General features: G+C 48.8%; 1 protein-coding gene across 1 annotated transcript; it reads left to right on the top strand.

Annotated features, from left to right (window-relative positions):
* Positions 1 to 8,436: 8,436 nt before the first annotated feature.
* LOC120698490 (BEL1-like homeodomain protein 9) lies at positions 8,437 to 12,683 on the top strand. The gene is made up of 4 exons (XM_039982118.1): positions 8,437 to 9,428; positions 10,105 to 10,475; positions 11,502 to 11,562; positions 11,770 to 12,683. Exons 1-4 carry the CDS (start codon positions 8,754 to 8,756, stop codon positions 12,373 to 12,375), a joined length of 1,713 nt encoding a protein of 570 aa, XP_039838052.1. The 5' UTR covers positions 8,437 to 8,753; the 3' UTR covers positions 12,376 to 12,683.
* The last annotated feature ends 1,215 nt before the right edge of the window (positions 12,684 to 13,898 follow it).

The following is a 13,898-nucleotide window of genomic DNA, read 5'->3' as shown; positions in this document are numbered from 1 at the left end:
TATTGGCTTTTTTAGCTTAAGAGTGCATGTAATCAAACATATCGAAAATAGTGAGGGTGAATTTTTAATATTGAATATCAACTTAAATTGTTTTATTCAAAATTAAATCACTATACAAAAATAACTACTATAAAGACATAACATTAATTTCTAGACAATGAGGGTTCTTATGTTGGCCAAATATATTGCCACGCGGGGGCAGCATGAAAATCAATGGTCAAATAATACTTGATAATTTGTCCTAACATGGATATACTCTTTATTGAGATCAGCGTTAGTTACATTGTAGTGTAATGTTTGGACTGTGAATGCACCCATTTGCCAAGTTAATGCATTAAATTGGGCATTTTACAAGTTGTTGGACCGATTTGCACCCATCTATCAAGTTATTGCATTAAATTGAGCATTTTATAAGTTATTGGACCAATTTGTACCCACCTGACAAGTTGGTGTATGGTGGGTGTAATTTACTCTTCTTTAAACCATTACCTGCGGCCTTGTCCATGAAAAATTAAAAAAAATCTGTAAGTACTACCATTATAGTCGTATCCTTGCAAAATATAAGAACACATGAGTCGAATTTATAAATGGTTCTTTCGATAATCTCTCTCTCTCTCTAGAATAGACATTTGTCGGCTCGGGTTGAAAAAAAGCTAGACTGGGCCTAAAAATAGTGCTCGGTCCCGTCCTATGGGCAACTTTGAACCCATTTTTTCATGTCAAGTTTCCCACTCTTTTTTAGTTACTCTTTCAATCCGAAATTAGTAGTCGTTTTGTCTTTTCTAGATACATAAATTTTACCACCTAAATATAATATATAAAGATGCATTATAAATACTATATATATATAGAAAATCTAAAACGGCTAATAAATTTGAGATGGAAGGAGTAAATATAGTCAGGCCTACCAAATTTTTTACTAAACTGTTGTCCTCTAATCAAGTGTGCGTGTGCCCCTGCATAGACCTGGGCATGGGCTGCCCGACCCGACGGACCCGACCCAACCCACCCGAAAATAGCCAGACCCGACCCGACCCGAAGAGTTTGATGGGCGGGTTCGGGTCAAAATTTTTGACCCGGTATGACTGACGGGCCGGGCACGGGCTAAAAATTTTGACCCGAAACCCGAAAAACCCGAAGGAACCCGACATTTTACATAGGCCCGGCCCGACCCGAACCCGACCCGACCCGACTGGCTGTCGGGTCGGGTGCGGGCTCAATTTTACGGCCCGGCCACCGGGTCGGGTCAGGCACGGGCTGCTAGAAAAAACACCGGGCTTTTTTGGCCCGACCCGAACCCGACCTGGCCCGGAGGATGCCCAGGTCTACCCCTGCCATTGGCCTTTGGTGGTGTGATAAAACACCCTGTTCCTAAAGCAAACTTTGTCAAGAATATCGATATGAACCCGGTGTACGGGAGTGTCGTGAGCGCACATGTGAGAAACCAAAGGCGCCTGTTTAATATCAAGGAGTTGTGGCCTGGGGGCCGGCCGACTTTCGCCTTTCTCCTCCCCTCCCATACACAGACGTTAAGGTGCAAGAGGAAACCTTGGGTCCCAGGCTCCATGCATGATGCGTGCCTGCGTCCCTGTTCACACTGTCACACACATCGACGAAGCCATTCCTCATTATGAACCATTATGCATGCACACGCACAGACGATGATGCCCGTACACCGATGATCACACGCGGGACCCTGCACCCATTCATGCACAGCACAAGCGCACAACGAGACACGGACACGGCAGTGCGCCCCCATGGCCTGGCCTGCCAGCCTCGGAGGTCGCGTCATGGGGCTCGACGGGAAACTCGGGCGCCCCCTGCTCCACGCACACCTCCTCTCAGCGCGATCTTGGTCGTCCGTCCCCGGCACTCATCGAAGCGAAAGGGTGCTGCGTGCGCGGCGCGGTGGCGCCGCAGCGGCGCCACGCTGGCCGATCAGGCGCCCAGGCTCCCCCCTCGTGCCAGTGTCTGCTTGCTGTCTCTGACCGCCACTAACTCGGCGGGGGGCCCTCTCCCTTTCTCCCAACCCTGCTGCAGCGCGGGGGTGCTCCATCGCCAGGAGAAAGGCGCCAATGGTCGCCGGCCCGGCGGCGGTGGGGCTGGGGCAGGAAGACACAGCGAGCCCGCCCGGCGGCCGGCCCGCCAGCCAGCTAGCTGTGGCTGCGCATGCGGCCGGACGCTGCTGCGTGCATCAGCGACAGCGCCGGGCGCCCTGTGAAGCCTGTGATTGCTAGATGAGGATGTGACGGCGACCGTCCCAGCGCCGCACGGGCCAATGCGCGCGCCCGGTCGTGCTTTGCCGGCCTGCGCGTGCAGTGATGCCGCGGAACCAGCCAGCCATCTAGTAGAGCGGCGCGGCGCGGCGCGGCGCGGCGTCCGTGACCGGTCGGGCGGTCGCCTCCGAGGGCACGGGCGCGCCGCCGGAACGGCGAGCTACCGCTCGGGCAGCAGGAGGGTGCGTTTTCGTTCACGGAATACCTTCAGAAACCGCTCGGGTCGACAGCGCATCGATCGACAAACCACCCAACACCACCTCCAGCAGCGTACGTGCCGGCCGGGTACTGTGATCTCAGATCTGTTGGATCGGTGCCTGGCTTTGGCTGCCGCGAGCGAGAGCCGAGAGCGAGAGCGAGAGCGAGAGCGAGGACCAGTCCACCACCGAGGACGCGTAGTACGTGAGAGGGCCAGGGGGGACTTTGCATGGTGGCCTCCCTTCTCTGGCTCGCGAGCAGCTTGACCGAGCGTACAGGTACGATGCGTGCCCGGCGGGCCGGGAGGGAGCGCAGCAGCGATGGCGCACTGTGGCCGGCCGGTGCACGTGCCCCGGCACTGTGCCGCGACGCCCTGCTTGCTTGTTTCTAACCAGCCAGGGAGTCGCTCGCCGGGACGGCGGGGGACGGCGTGTACGTGCGTGCGTACGCGCTGGCCCGGCCCAGCTTACGCTGCGACTGCTCCCCGGTGGCGATGCTACATTGGCGCCACAGGAAGCGCTACAGTGCCAACAAAAAGCTCGGTCACGGAGGACCGGTTCCCCTTCTTCGTCCCGTCGGCCGTCCAGTACCAGTAGTCCCTCTCCCTCCCCCTGTCTCTCTCTCTCTCTCGTGATGGATGGATGGACGTGACGTTAAATGGAAACAGCAGGGACGTCACCTCCAGACTGCCTTCGCTAAGCTACGCCCCTAGCAAAAGCATGGTACTGCTAGGAGGAGTAGCATACGCGTAGTATCTGACCGTATCTCCCGCCGGTATAGCCGGTAGCCTTTCCGCCTACGGGGACGCGACGCGCGTCCCGTCCGAGGACCGGGTCGACTGACACTGACACGGTGACACGCCCTCTCCCCTCCCGACGTGACAACCGTATACCGCGTCGCACCCCGTATCCCGGGGAATCTACGTGACAATCCTGCCCCCCTCCCGCGGCACTGTAGTACTGTACTATCGAGGTGGCCCGCGTGTCAGGGGACACGCGGGCCCCCAGAGGGGTGGGGAGAGGGTCTCGTGAGGGAGACGGGCCCTGGGCCAGGGGCTGTGCAATGTTACGTCGCGTAGCCGGCGGGACCCAGGCAGGGCCGGACGGGCGACCGATTGTTTACTTGGGGGTCCAATTATTAATGGGCCACCTCGCCCGCTAGCTCACGCGCGCCCCCATCCCGATCCGTGCGCCTCCTACCACCACCAACAGCGGGACGAGGAAGATTGGCCAGGTCAGTGTTACGCGCCGCCGAGTGCAGCGTCACGTCTGATCTGTCCGTCTAAGTAACGAGGTTAGTAATTGATTTCTCTTTCAGTTTGGCCCCTCAACAAAATCGAATTGATCCCTGAGAAAGAAAGTTAGAACTCCAACCCTAGTTACCTGAGGAAATCGCTCCTTTTCCCCTGCTGGAATAAATTTAAATTTCAAAGACGAATTTGCGAAGTTTCTCGTGAAAGTACACTCCATGATGCCGAGGGAAGGAAATCACCCTGGACCTGCTGGGAATGCCGGGGAGAGATCTACGCGCCGGGAGAAGGTGGAGGAGGATAAGAGCGCCATCAAGCTTCTGTGACATGACCCTGATTCACGATTTGACAAATGGACAATGATTTGAGTGACGCGGAGAGGAATGGCCAGGAACTTAGGGAGGGAGGGAGGGAGGGGTGCGTGTGTGCTTTTTTTCTTCTTCTTGCTATGATGGCACGAGGGAGGGAGGGAGGGAGGGAGAAAAGGAGACATATCTGGTGCAATCACGGAACTGGTGAAATCACCGTGCAATCCGACTAAAAAGGTTTTCAAAAAATTTTGAAAAAAATCATGAATGTACATCTCGGTCTACCTCATCTACATATAAAATTTCATGGTCAAATTCATCTTACTCTAGCAGTTACAAAAAAGATAAATTTGGGCTGCATTTGAACGTTACTGATTGTCAGAAAATTTGTCTTTTTTGTAACTGCAAGTGTAAGATGAATTTGATCGTGGAAATTTATATGTAGATGGGGTATACCGAGATGTACATTCATGATTTTTTTCAGAATTTTTTGAAGACCTTTTTAGTCGGATTGCACGGTGATTTCACCAGTTTCGTGATTGCACCAGATATGTCTCTGGGAGAAAATGGACTTGGGGTGTGTTTAGATCCCTTCTTTTGGAATTTTAAAAATAAATCTTTTCACATTTGAAGTATTAAATATAGACTAATCAAAAAACTAATTATAGAACTCGTCTGTAAACTACAAGACAAATCTAACGAGCTTAATTAATCTGTAATCAGCATATGGTTACTGTAGTTTTACTGTAGCAATTTAATGTCTAATCATGCCCTAATTAGGCTCATTAGATTCGTCTCGCGATTTATAGTTCATTTGTGTAATGCGATTTTTTTCAACTACATTTAGCACACCATGAAGGCGATTTATAAATCTTTTGGAATTTTGAAGTTTTGATCCCTTCCTATCGCCAGTGGACTTCGTTAGGATGGTGGTAGTAGCCAACAAGACAAGTTCGGGTACTGGATAAAAGAAATCGAATTGGAACAGGGTCATGTCAAAAGAAAGGGAGTTGATGCAGTGGCGGCGGTGGAGCACTAGGAGAGCATGGGCAAAATAGATAGCAATAGCAATAGCAGCTGCTTTTGAGGCACAAAAAGGAAAATGAGAATTAATCGTATGTAAATATCTGTAGCTATTTCAAAAAAAATATCTGTAGCTAACAGGACACCTGTATAGCATCAACTCCAAGTGCTAAGAAGAACCGTAGCATTATATTCCATAACCTATTTGGAAAGCAAGATTCTCAACCTACCAAAAATGTGATACTAGTTTACATGGTTCAATCTAAATTGCTTCAAGTCCGAGGGTTGATCAGGAAGATAATTCTATTTACATCTGTTCCAAATAAAAAATTTTATTTTAGCTTTGCCCATCAATATCTAAAAAGTAATGGATTAATAGAACAAGGTTGATGTCCTTACAAGCTTTAATTTTTGTTTCATAATATTCAATTTTCCTTTTCAGATAAAATAGCTTCTTTTTACAAATATTGACAATATAAATTTATGTTATAGACCATACTCACGCACTATATTGATGATTAGAGGAAGTTACGAGTAAACTTCTTCTCCCTCTTATCGCAAATAATTGCTATTTTAGGTCACATTACACTACTAGAAAACAAGCCTTAGGTCCACCCCAAAAGTATCGGTATGGAGATGAGCCGGTACCTATACGGTACTTTTGGGGTGGATGAAATCTTTGAATGAGGCTTAGGTACCGGTTGGTATTATCAACCGGTACCTAAGGCTCTCCATAGGTACCGGGTGGTACACCAACCGGTACCTTTAGACGAGCCTTAAGTACCGGTTGGTGTTACCAACCGGTACCTTAGGCTCATCCATGAGTTACTTCAAAAGGAAAACATCACCTTCTCAATCAGAAGAACTGTGTAGCTGAGATGGTAAAGTAGCAACGCGCAACGCTAGAGGTCGCGAGTTCAAATCCCAGCCAAAGAGAATATTTTTCATGAATTTTGGAGGTCTTAGGTACCGGTTAATTTACCCGGTACCAAAGGCTCGAGCCGAGCCTTTGGTACCGCTTTCGGGGTACCGGTTCAAAAAACCGGTACCAAAGGGCACCTGCAACCGGTGACTTAAGGCATTTTTCTAGTAGTGTTACATGCTATCAATATATATGCTTAACTCAGAAGATCAATATTTCTTTGGATTCTAGTTAACTTTCTAAAATGTTATATATATGGCTCAATTTTGGTATTGAATTGTTCAAAGTACGAATGATCCGATTATATTTTGCATATAGTTCCATGTTACTAGCTAGTTTCTCTCCTATGGCTGATAGCATATTCTACCTCTGGGCATGAAACAATATCCATCCTGTCAACTGTCATGACCGGACAAAGTATGTTGCCGTGTAGTTACAACCCTTTAGAGCAGCACCAAGTGTATAAATTATAGGTAATGATTTAACTACAGTTGGCCGTAATTTTATTTGTTGGTACACATGCTTTACACTGATTGTCTCACACCGTAGTAGAGGATTCTTATCTCCAACGACAACACCTGCAAGCATTTTCAAAACTTTTAAAGTTGTAGTTCTTGAACCGGCCATCAAATTCTAATTTTAATTGCACAACTATTTCCATCAAAAAGATTTTCAAAATAAGATGTCACTTACATACGTTTCGACAATATTTTTTAAAGACGCAAAAATTGCTTACGTAGAATATTAAAATACCAACATAAACTAGTAAAAATGCTCAATTGATGTGGTAAAGTTGCCTATCACTTATCATGCAATAAACATCCACTTACCCAACACAGTTGTCGGCCATCATTCTCTAATGACACCATCCAATCTATCTTCTCAATATCAACACCAATATCCACTTAATTGAGCTCAGCGAGTCAAGCAACATTTTATAATACCATAAGCAATTTTTGTGAAAGTCATCATAAGCAAATTAGAATATACTAAAAGTATTTTCTCACACAAAAATATTATTGATCTGGGATCTTGTTTTAAAGTTCTAATTGAAACGAGTGCAACCATATCACTGGATATTGATATGGGAATATACTAGAATATACAGTTGTGAGATCTTGTTTTAAAGCTCTAATTGAAACGAGTGCAACCATGTCACTGGATATTGATCTGGTTGCTCGATTTTGAAAGTATACTCTTTTCTGTGTTTGAGATTGTGTGCATGCACATGCATATTCGTTCTCTTTCTTCTTTACATATACGCATGAATGTGGTTATATCATCGGTTCTTTTCCTTTTCTCTCTATATCCCTCACATGCATGCAGATATACAGTGTGTATTGCCCGCCTAATTTGCTCTATACAAAAAGGAGACAGCCGTACGAACAGTTATAATACAATCAGCCGTAAATTAGCAGCATTCTAAATTATAAGGTACGATGTATATTTGGACACGTCATCCAGATGCCATCTAGAACAAAACACTTCAACGTGTAGCTAAGCATGCCAGGTCCTATCTCGAAAAAATTTATTGTCTAGTAACTTTTTTTGGCCCCTACCGTGTCTTCTTCCCGTGGGGCTACCATACCAGTGGACAAAAAATATATTATTTTATTTGAAGTACCGGATGCAAAAAATTAAGCTGTATAGCTAAGGTAGTACGAGCTCCCTCATCTCCATCGTATAGCATAGACAGCCTTGTTCGGCTGGCGGATTTAGCCGGATTCAGCCAGCCACAACAGTATTTTTCTCTCACGCAAAATCAGTCAGCCATCCAGCCAACCAGCCAGCCAACAGTATTTTCCTCTCACGCGAAATCAGCCAGCCATCCAGCCAGCCAGCCAGCCGAACGAGGCACGCTATCCAGAACCTGAACTCACCCCGCTGCCGGCTAACCCGGCGTCCAGTACCTGGCGACGTCGGAGTTACCCGGCTCCCGCGACCACGCCCCTTCCCGCCCCTAGGTCGCGCGCGGCCTCTCCTCGCAGGCTGCTCGCACCACAGATCACACGAGCAGACAAGCACCAACTCCCTTTCTGCCTTTCGCTTTCACTGCTCACCATTTCCCGTCCTTGCCTCTCCCCTCTCGCCGTCGCGGGCGCCTCTTTTTCACCTCATACTCCCACCCCCTCCTCTCTGCCACGCACTTTGCGGGCTGTATTTACATCCGTAAAAAGTGGTAAAAAGAGTTACATCGGACATTGTAGTATATTGTAGTATTTTTCGTTTGTTTGTGGTAATTGTTGTCCTACCACGACCTAACTAGGCTCAAAAAATTCATCTCGTCGTGTACATCAAAACTATGCAATTAGTTTTTTTATTTATCTATATTTAATGCTCCATGTATGAGGTAAAAAATTTGATGTGATAGATAAATAGTGAAGTTTGGATTGATAAATTTTGGAACAAACACAGCCGCGGAAAGAAAGGCGCCCGAGGTAGAGCCCGGGAGCCGAACGCCCCAGTCAGTCCACCACCACCACCAGCAGCTGCTGCAAAGCGCCTCCGCCAGAGCCAGCCGAACGCACAAAAGCCCACGGCCGGGACGCGGGACCAAGCAACGCGGCAGCCTGTACTGCCGGCTGCTAGCTGCAGCCCCCCCTCCCAGTCCCAGTTGTTCCAGGCAGCACCCCCCGGCCCGGCGCTCGCGAAGTGCGGAGCCGCCCTCTTCGCCCGTGCTCTCTCTCTCTCTCTCTCTCTCTCCGCGCGCTCTCACCCGCCAGGGCGTGCGCGTCGCGTGCCGTACGTACGGACCCCGGCGCTCGTGCGCGGGCGACATGTCCTCGGCGGCGGGCGGCGGGTACGGGGGCGGCGGCGGCGGTGATCACCACCAGCACCTGCTGCTCGGGCAGGCAGCGGGGCAGCTCTACCACGTGCCGCAGCACAGCCGCCGCGAGAAGCTGCGGTTCCCGCCCGACCCGGCGGACTCGCCGGCGCCCGCCGCGTGGCCGCCGGCGCCCCCGCCCTTCTACTCCTACGCGTCCTCGTCCACGTCGTCCTACTCGCCGCACAGCCCGGCGCTGCCGCACGCGCAGATGGTCGCCCACGTGCTGCCCGCTGCCGGCGCCGGGGCCCAGATCCCGAGCCAGAACTTCGCGCTCTCGCTCTCCTCGGCGTCCTCGAACCCTCCTCCGCACGCGCCGCGGAGGCCGCACCTCGCCGCCGGCGTAGCCACGGGGCCGTACGGCCCCTTCACGGGCTACGCGGCCGTACTCGGCCGGTCCAGGTTCCTGGGCCCCGCGCAGAAGCTGCTCGAGGAGATCTGCGACGTCGGAGGCCGCCCGGCGCAGCTGGACCGGCGCTCCGACGACGACGGCTCGCTCGACATGGACGCGGCGGGGGACGCGGACCACGACATGGATGGCGGCGACCGCGCGGCCGCTGAGGCGGTCGTTGTCTCCGGCGCCGAGCAGCAGTGGAGGAAGACCAGGCTCATCTCCATCATGGAAGACGTGAGTCAGTCGCTATGATCCTCATCTCAACTTCTGCTACCGTTTCATGTCGCAGTTTATTTCTTCTTCGGCGAGAACATGGTCACATCATGCAGGCTAACATCCTCCTTGAATCTTTATTTACTGTGCTGGCACAGCTTATTTCTTGTGCTTGTGATTTGATGATAGTAGACATGAGTTGTGACATGAGTTGTTTATTATATGCATCAAATCATTGTTTAGCACTGTTCATGCTGAGCAGCGTCTATCATTTCTTTGTTTTTCCCTCGTGATAACTAGTATACTTCTAGCAACTTGCTGCGAGGATATGAACAAAAAAATAGCTCTGAAGTCAGCAGTACATGAGCATGAAATTGGAACATAAAAATTTATCCCGTACAAGTTTTCAAAATTTCGGATCGATAAGATTCCTAGAGTTTTTGTCTTCTTTCGAAAGGGTGCGACATGCATCAGCGTAAGTTGCAGAAAGATTCCGTTTATCTGTTTACCAGCATGTTTTTTGGATTTAAACAATTCTATGGCACGGTTGTAGTTTAGCCAGGGGAAACTATTTGATTGCATCCTGATTCCTTCATTAGGGCATACATACATGCTTCTTGGGTTTATTGGATGCGCTTGCTAGTGTAGTACAAGATTTTGGTGGCTTCTAACTCAACTACAACAACTAAACATGCAGGTTTGCAGGCGGTACAAACAGTACTACCAGCAGCTACAATCTGTCATATCCTCGTTTGAGACCGTCGCAGGGCTTAGCAATGCGGCGCCCTTTGCTTCAATGGCCCTACGGACAATGTCAAAGCATTTCAAATGTCTGAAGGGCATGATTCTTAACCAGCTGCGCAACACTAGTAAGGTCGCCGCCCACGATGGAATTGGCAAGGAGGATATGGCAAACTTTGCACTGATGGGAGGTGGCTCAGGCCTCCTAAGGGGAAACAGTGGGAATGCGTTTAGTCAGCCGCACAACATTTGGAGGCCTCAAAGGGGCCTTCCAGAGCGTGCTGTGTCCGTTCTTCGCTCATGGCTGTTCGAACACTTCTTACATCCGTAAGTGTATATACTATATATGTTATATTCTGATCTTGTTGTGTTTGAAGTAATTTAGTTTTGATGAAACTGATCTTTGCAAAGACATGCTAAATCTGTGTGCACAGTATTGAGTATATTATGCAAAGCTGAATTTTCGAGTGCTTATCCATTGGGTAGCATATGGGGACATGACATGCCATGATTATATGCGGCTTGCGCAACATGATCATGATTCCTATTAGTGAGAGAATCATGAAAAGATCCGAGATATGGGATAAATGCCTACATAGTTCCAACCAAACCAATGGCTAAAATTCATTTGCTTTATTGGAAGCTTCTATTATGTTCATGTGCATGCACTTATTTCGCTGGTGATAGGGCCACAATGGCCACTGCTTTCCATGCATATGTTTAACTGATAAAAAGTATGCCGGGAAATATCTTTAGGGGTGTTATCAGTTTATTATCACCAATCGTGAATAGCTTATATTCCACCACATCAAGCATTGTTGCTGATTCATTGCCATCTGTTGCTTATTCATCCTTAGTGGTTCTGAACTTCTGATTTATGAATGAATTGAACTACAAATAATAATTTCTATTTTGGATTTCCTCATGGGGCCATTTGTTATTTACTACTAGTTCAATTTGAAAAATGCATGTTTCATCTACAGTAGACACTTACCAATTTGGAAAGAAATGGAATAAAAACCTAGACAAGTACCTGAATATAATATGGCATTGTGACTATATGGTGCTCTTGCTATTGATGCTAATTTTTGTTTGGGAAACCAGATTCCTTGCTTGTTAGTCTCACATTGGCCTAATTATTTGCATTTAGGTGCAATATTATTTGTGATCTTTGATACATCCTTTAGCTTTTGGGTCGCAGGTGCTAGTGCTTTCCTGATTCTTCCTACCTTTGTGTTTACATTTTACTTGTTTGTTTTGTATCACTGTGAGCTTATTTTATGACATATGCACTGCTATATTTGCTTGCATGATTTTTTATGTTAATTATCATATTTGGCACTACTTTTTCAGGTATCCAACCGACAGCGACAAGCAGATGCTGGCTAAACAAACAGGCTTAACAAGGAACCAGGTAAGCCACCATGTCTTCAATTTTTTGCAGTTAGGGGACTAATAATTAACTGGAGTTTCCCCATTATAGTTTATTACCAAAGTGTCTCCGATGCTGACAAAAAATTATTGCATTGTCAAATTCACCATCTTCTTGAAATGAGATTACTGCTTACTGAACTTTGTGTACACTAGTACTTGCCTGATAAGCTTGGGAATCCATGAACAGGTGTCAAACTGGTTCATCAATGCGAGGGTGAGGCTCTGGAAGCCAATGGTGGAAGAAATCCACAACCTGGAGATGCGGCAGCAGCATAAGAACCCATCGCACGACAAGAATCAGCTCGGCATGCAGCAAACCCAGCACTCGTCGGACAGCAGCGGGAAGCCCTCCGATCCTTCAAGCTCTCAACGGGGGCAAAGCAGTGGCATGATGGCGAGGAACCTAAGCTCCCCGGCGTCCCGGCACATCCAAGACGAGCTCTCCCAGATGCCCCACGACATGCCAGCAGGCCAGGTGAGCTTCGCGTACAATGGGCTGGCCGCGCACCCCGGCCTCGCTCTGTCGCACCCACAGCAAGCTGAAGGCGTCGGCACCGACGTCGGCGGCGCTGCTGCCAACGGCGGTGTCTCCCTCACCCTCGGCCTTCACCACCAGAACAACCGGACCTACATCGCCGAGCCGCTTCCGGCCGCTCTCCCGCTCAACCTCGCCCACCGCTTCGGGCTCGAGGACGTGAGCGAGGCCTACGTGATGGGGTCGTTCGCCGGCCAAGACCGGCATTTCACCAAGGAGATCGGCGGCCACCATTTGTTCCATGACTTCGTTGGCTGATCAGAGTCTTGGAAGGGTTGGTCAACATGTATTGTACTAGGGGGTAGGACAGTCGAAGAAACAAGGGGGCGGCGTTCGTGCCCTCTCCTCTCCTGGTGTAGATCCGTGTCCAATAATTGCTGTCGATATTTGACAATGTGGGGGTGGCTGGCTATAGAGGGCATGACCATTAGACCATACCTTTGAAGATTGTGTGCTGTATGTGCTGCAGTTGAACCCTATTTGTTCTAATCCCTGATGATCGATTAAGCCGCGTACGTTAACATGTACTGCCACTATTCCTTTGACACGCAATTAATTGAAGTGAAGTGATCCTTGCAAAAAGAATAAAATAAAATAAAAATCCAGTGGCACCGAATTGTATATTGTTCTTATCTTGCTCCATGTATCTAGCTGCCCCCAGCAATCACAGGAGAGGCTGAAATGCCTTCTGAAAGTGATCGGGTGCTCTAGCCTAAGAGGGGGAGGGGGTGAATTAGGCACTAATAAAAACTTAGACCTATGGCTCCAACTAGTTTGCACAAAGCTTAAACTAAAACAAGCTATCTAGATGTGCAACTAGGTTGTTTTAGTGAAAAACCCCTATCCCAAAAGAGTTTAGCAACCTATAGCCTTTCCTATCAAGAAACTATTCTATGAAAGTAAAGGCATACAAATTACTAGAATGAAATGCGGAAGCTTAAAGAGCGGGATAGGAGATAGCAAACTCTTGACGCGGGTGTTTATCCCGTGGTTCGGTTAGCCACAAAGGCACACCTACATCCACGTTGTTGTAGCACTCACTAAGAGTATTGCTACTCGGCCACCAAGTCTCTTCCGTGAACACAATCACGGTCACCTTGGCCCCGGGTTTCACTAAGGAGCTTCTCCACAAAGGATGGGGGTCTCCACGTCCCCCGCACAAAGGTGTCGTCGCCGCTCCACACCAAATCGGAGGGTCGATGACGTTGCCGGCGAGCTCCACGCTCCAAGGTGCCGGCGCACCAAGCTCTTGTTTTGGTTCACTAATGAACCACAGCACAAAGGCTCTAAGCCTTGCAAACTCACTCACTAAGAGCTAATCCTTTACACAACACTCTCAAAGTGTGCTAAGGGCTAAGGATATGATCTTGATGCTTTTGTATGGCTTGGAGATGTTCTTGGGTGTGTGTGGGATGTCCAGCAACTCCAGCAATCTTCAAATGGCCGGGGTGAGGCATATATATAGGCCACCAAGTCTTGTAGCCGTTGCTCCAACGGTTAGCTGAAAATCTGCGTACCACCGGAAGAACCGATGCCTCTTGGCAGGGTAGCGTCGGTTCATCCGGTCACTCATAACACGAAGTAGCCGTTGGACTCCTGATGGCTGACGCAGAGACCACCGGTTGAACCGATGCTTTGCACCGATGCCTCACCGGTTCAACCGGTGCTGAAGGAATCTTCTCCTGGACGCTGACGTCATTACACCGGTGGTATGCACCGATGCACCGTCGGTTGAACCGGTGCTGAAGAAACTTCTTCTGGGCACTTGACATCGTCTCTGG

The sequence above is a fragment of the Panicum virgatum genome, chromosome 3K, assembly GCF_016808335.1.
Source record: "Panicum virgatum strain AP13 chromosome 3K, P.virgatum_v5, whole genome shotgun sequence".
Classification (NCBI taxonomy): Eukaryota; Viridiplantae; Streptophyta; class Magnoliopsida; order Poales; family Poaceae; genus Panicum; species Panicum virgatum.
This window is presented reverse-complemented; position numbering and strand designations above follow the sequence as displayed.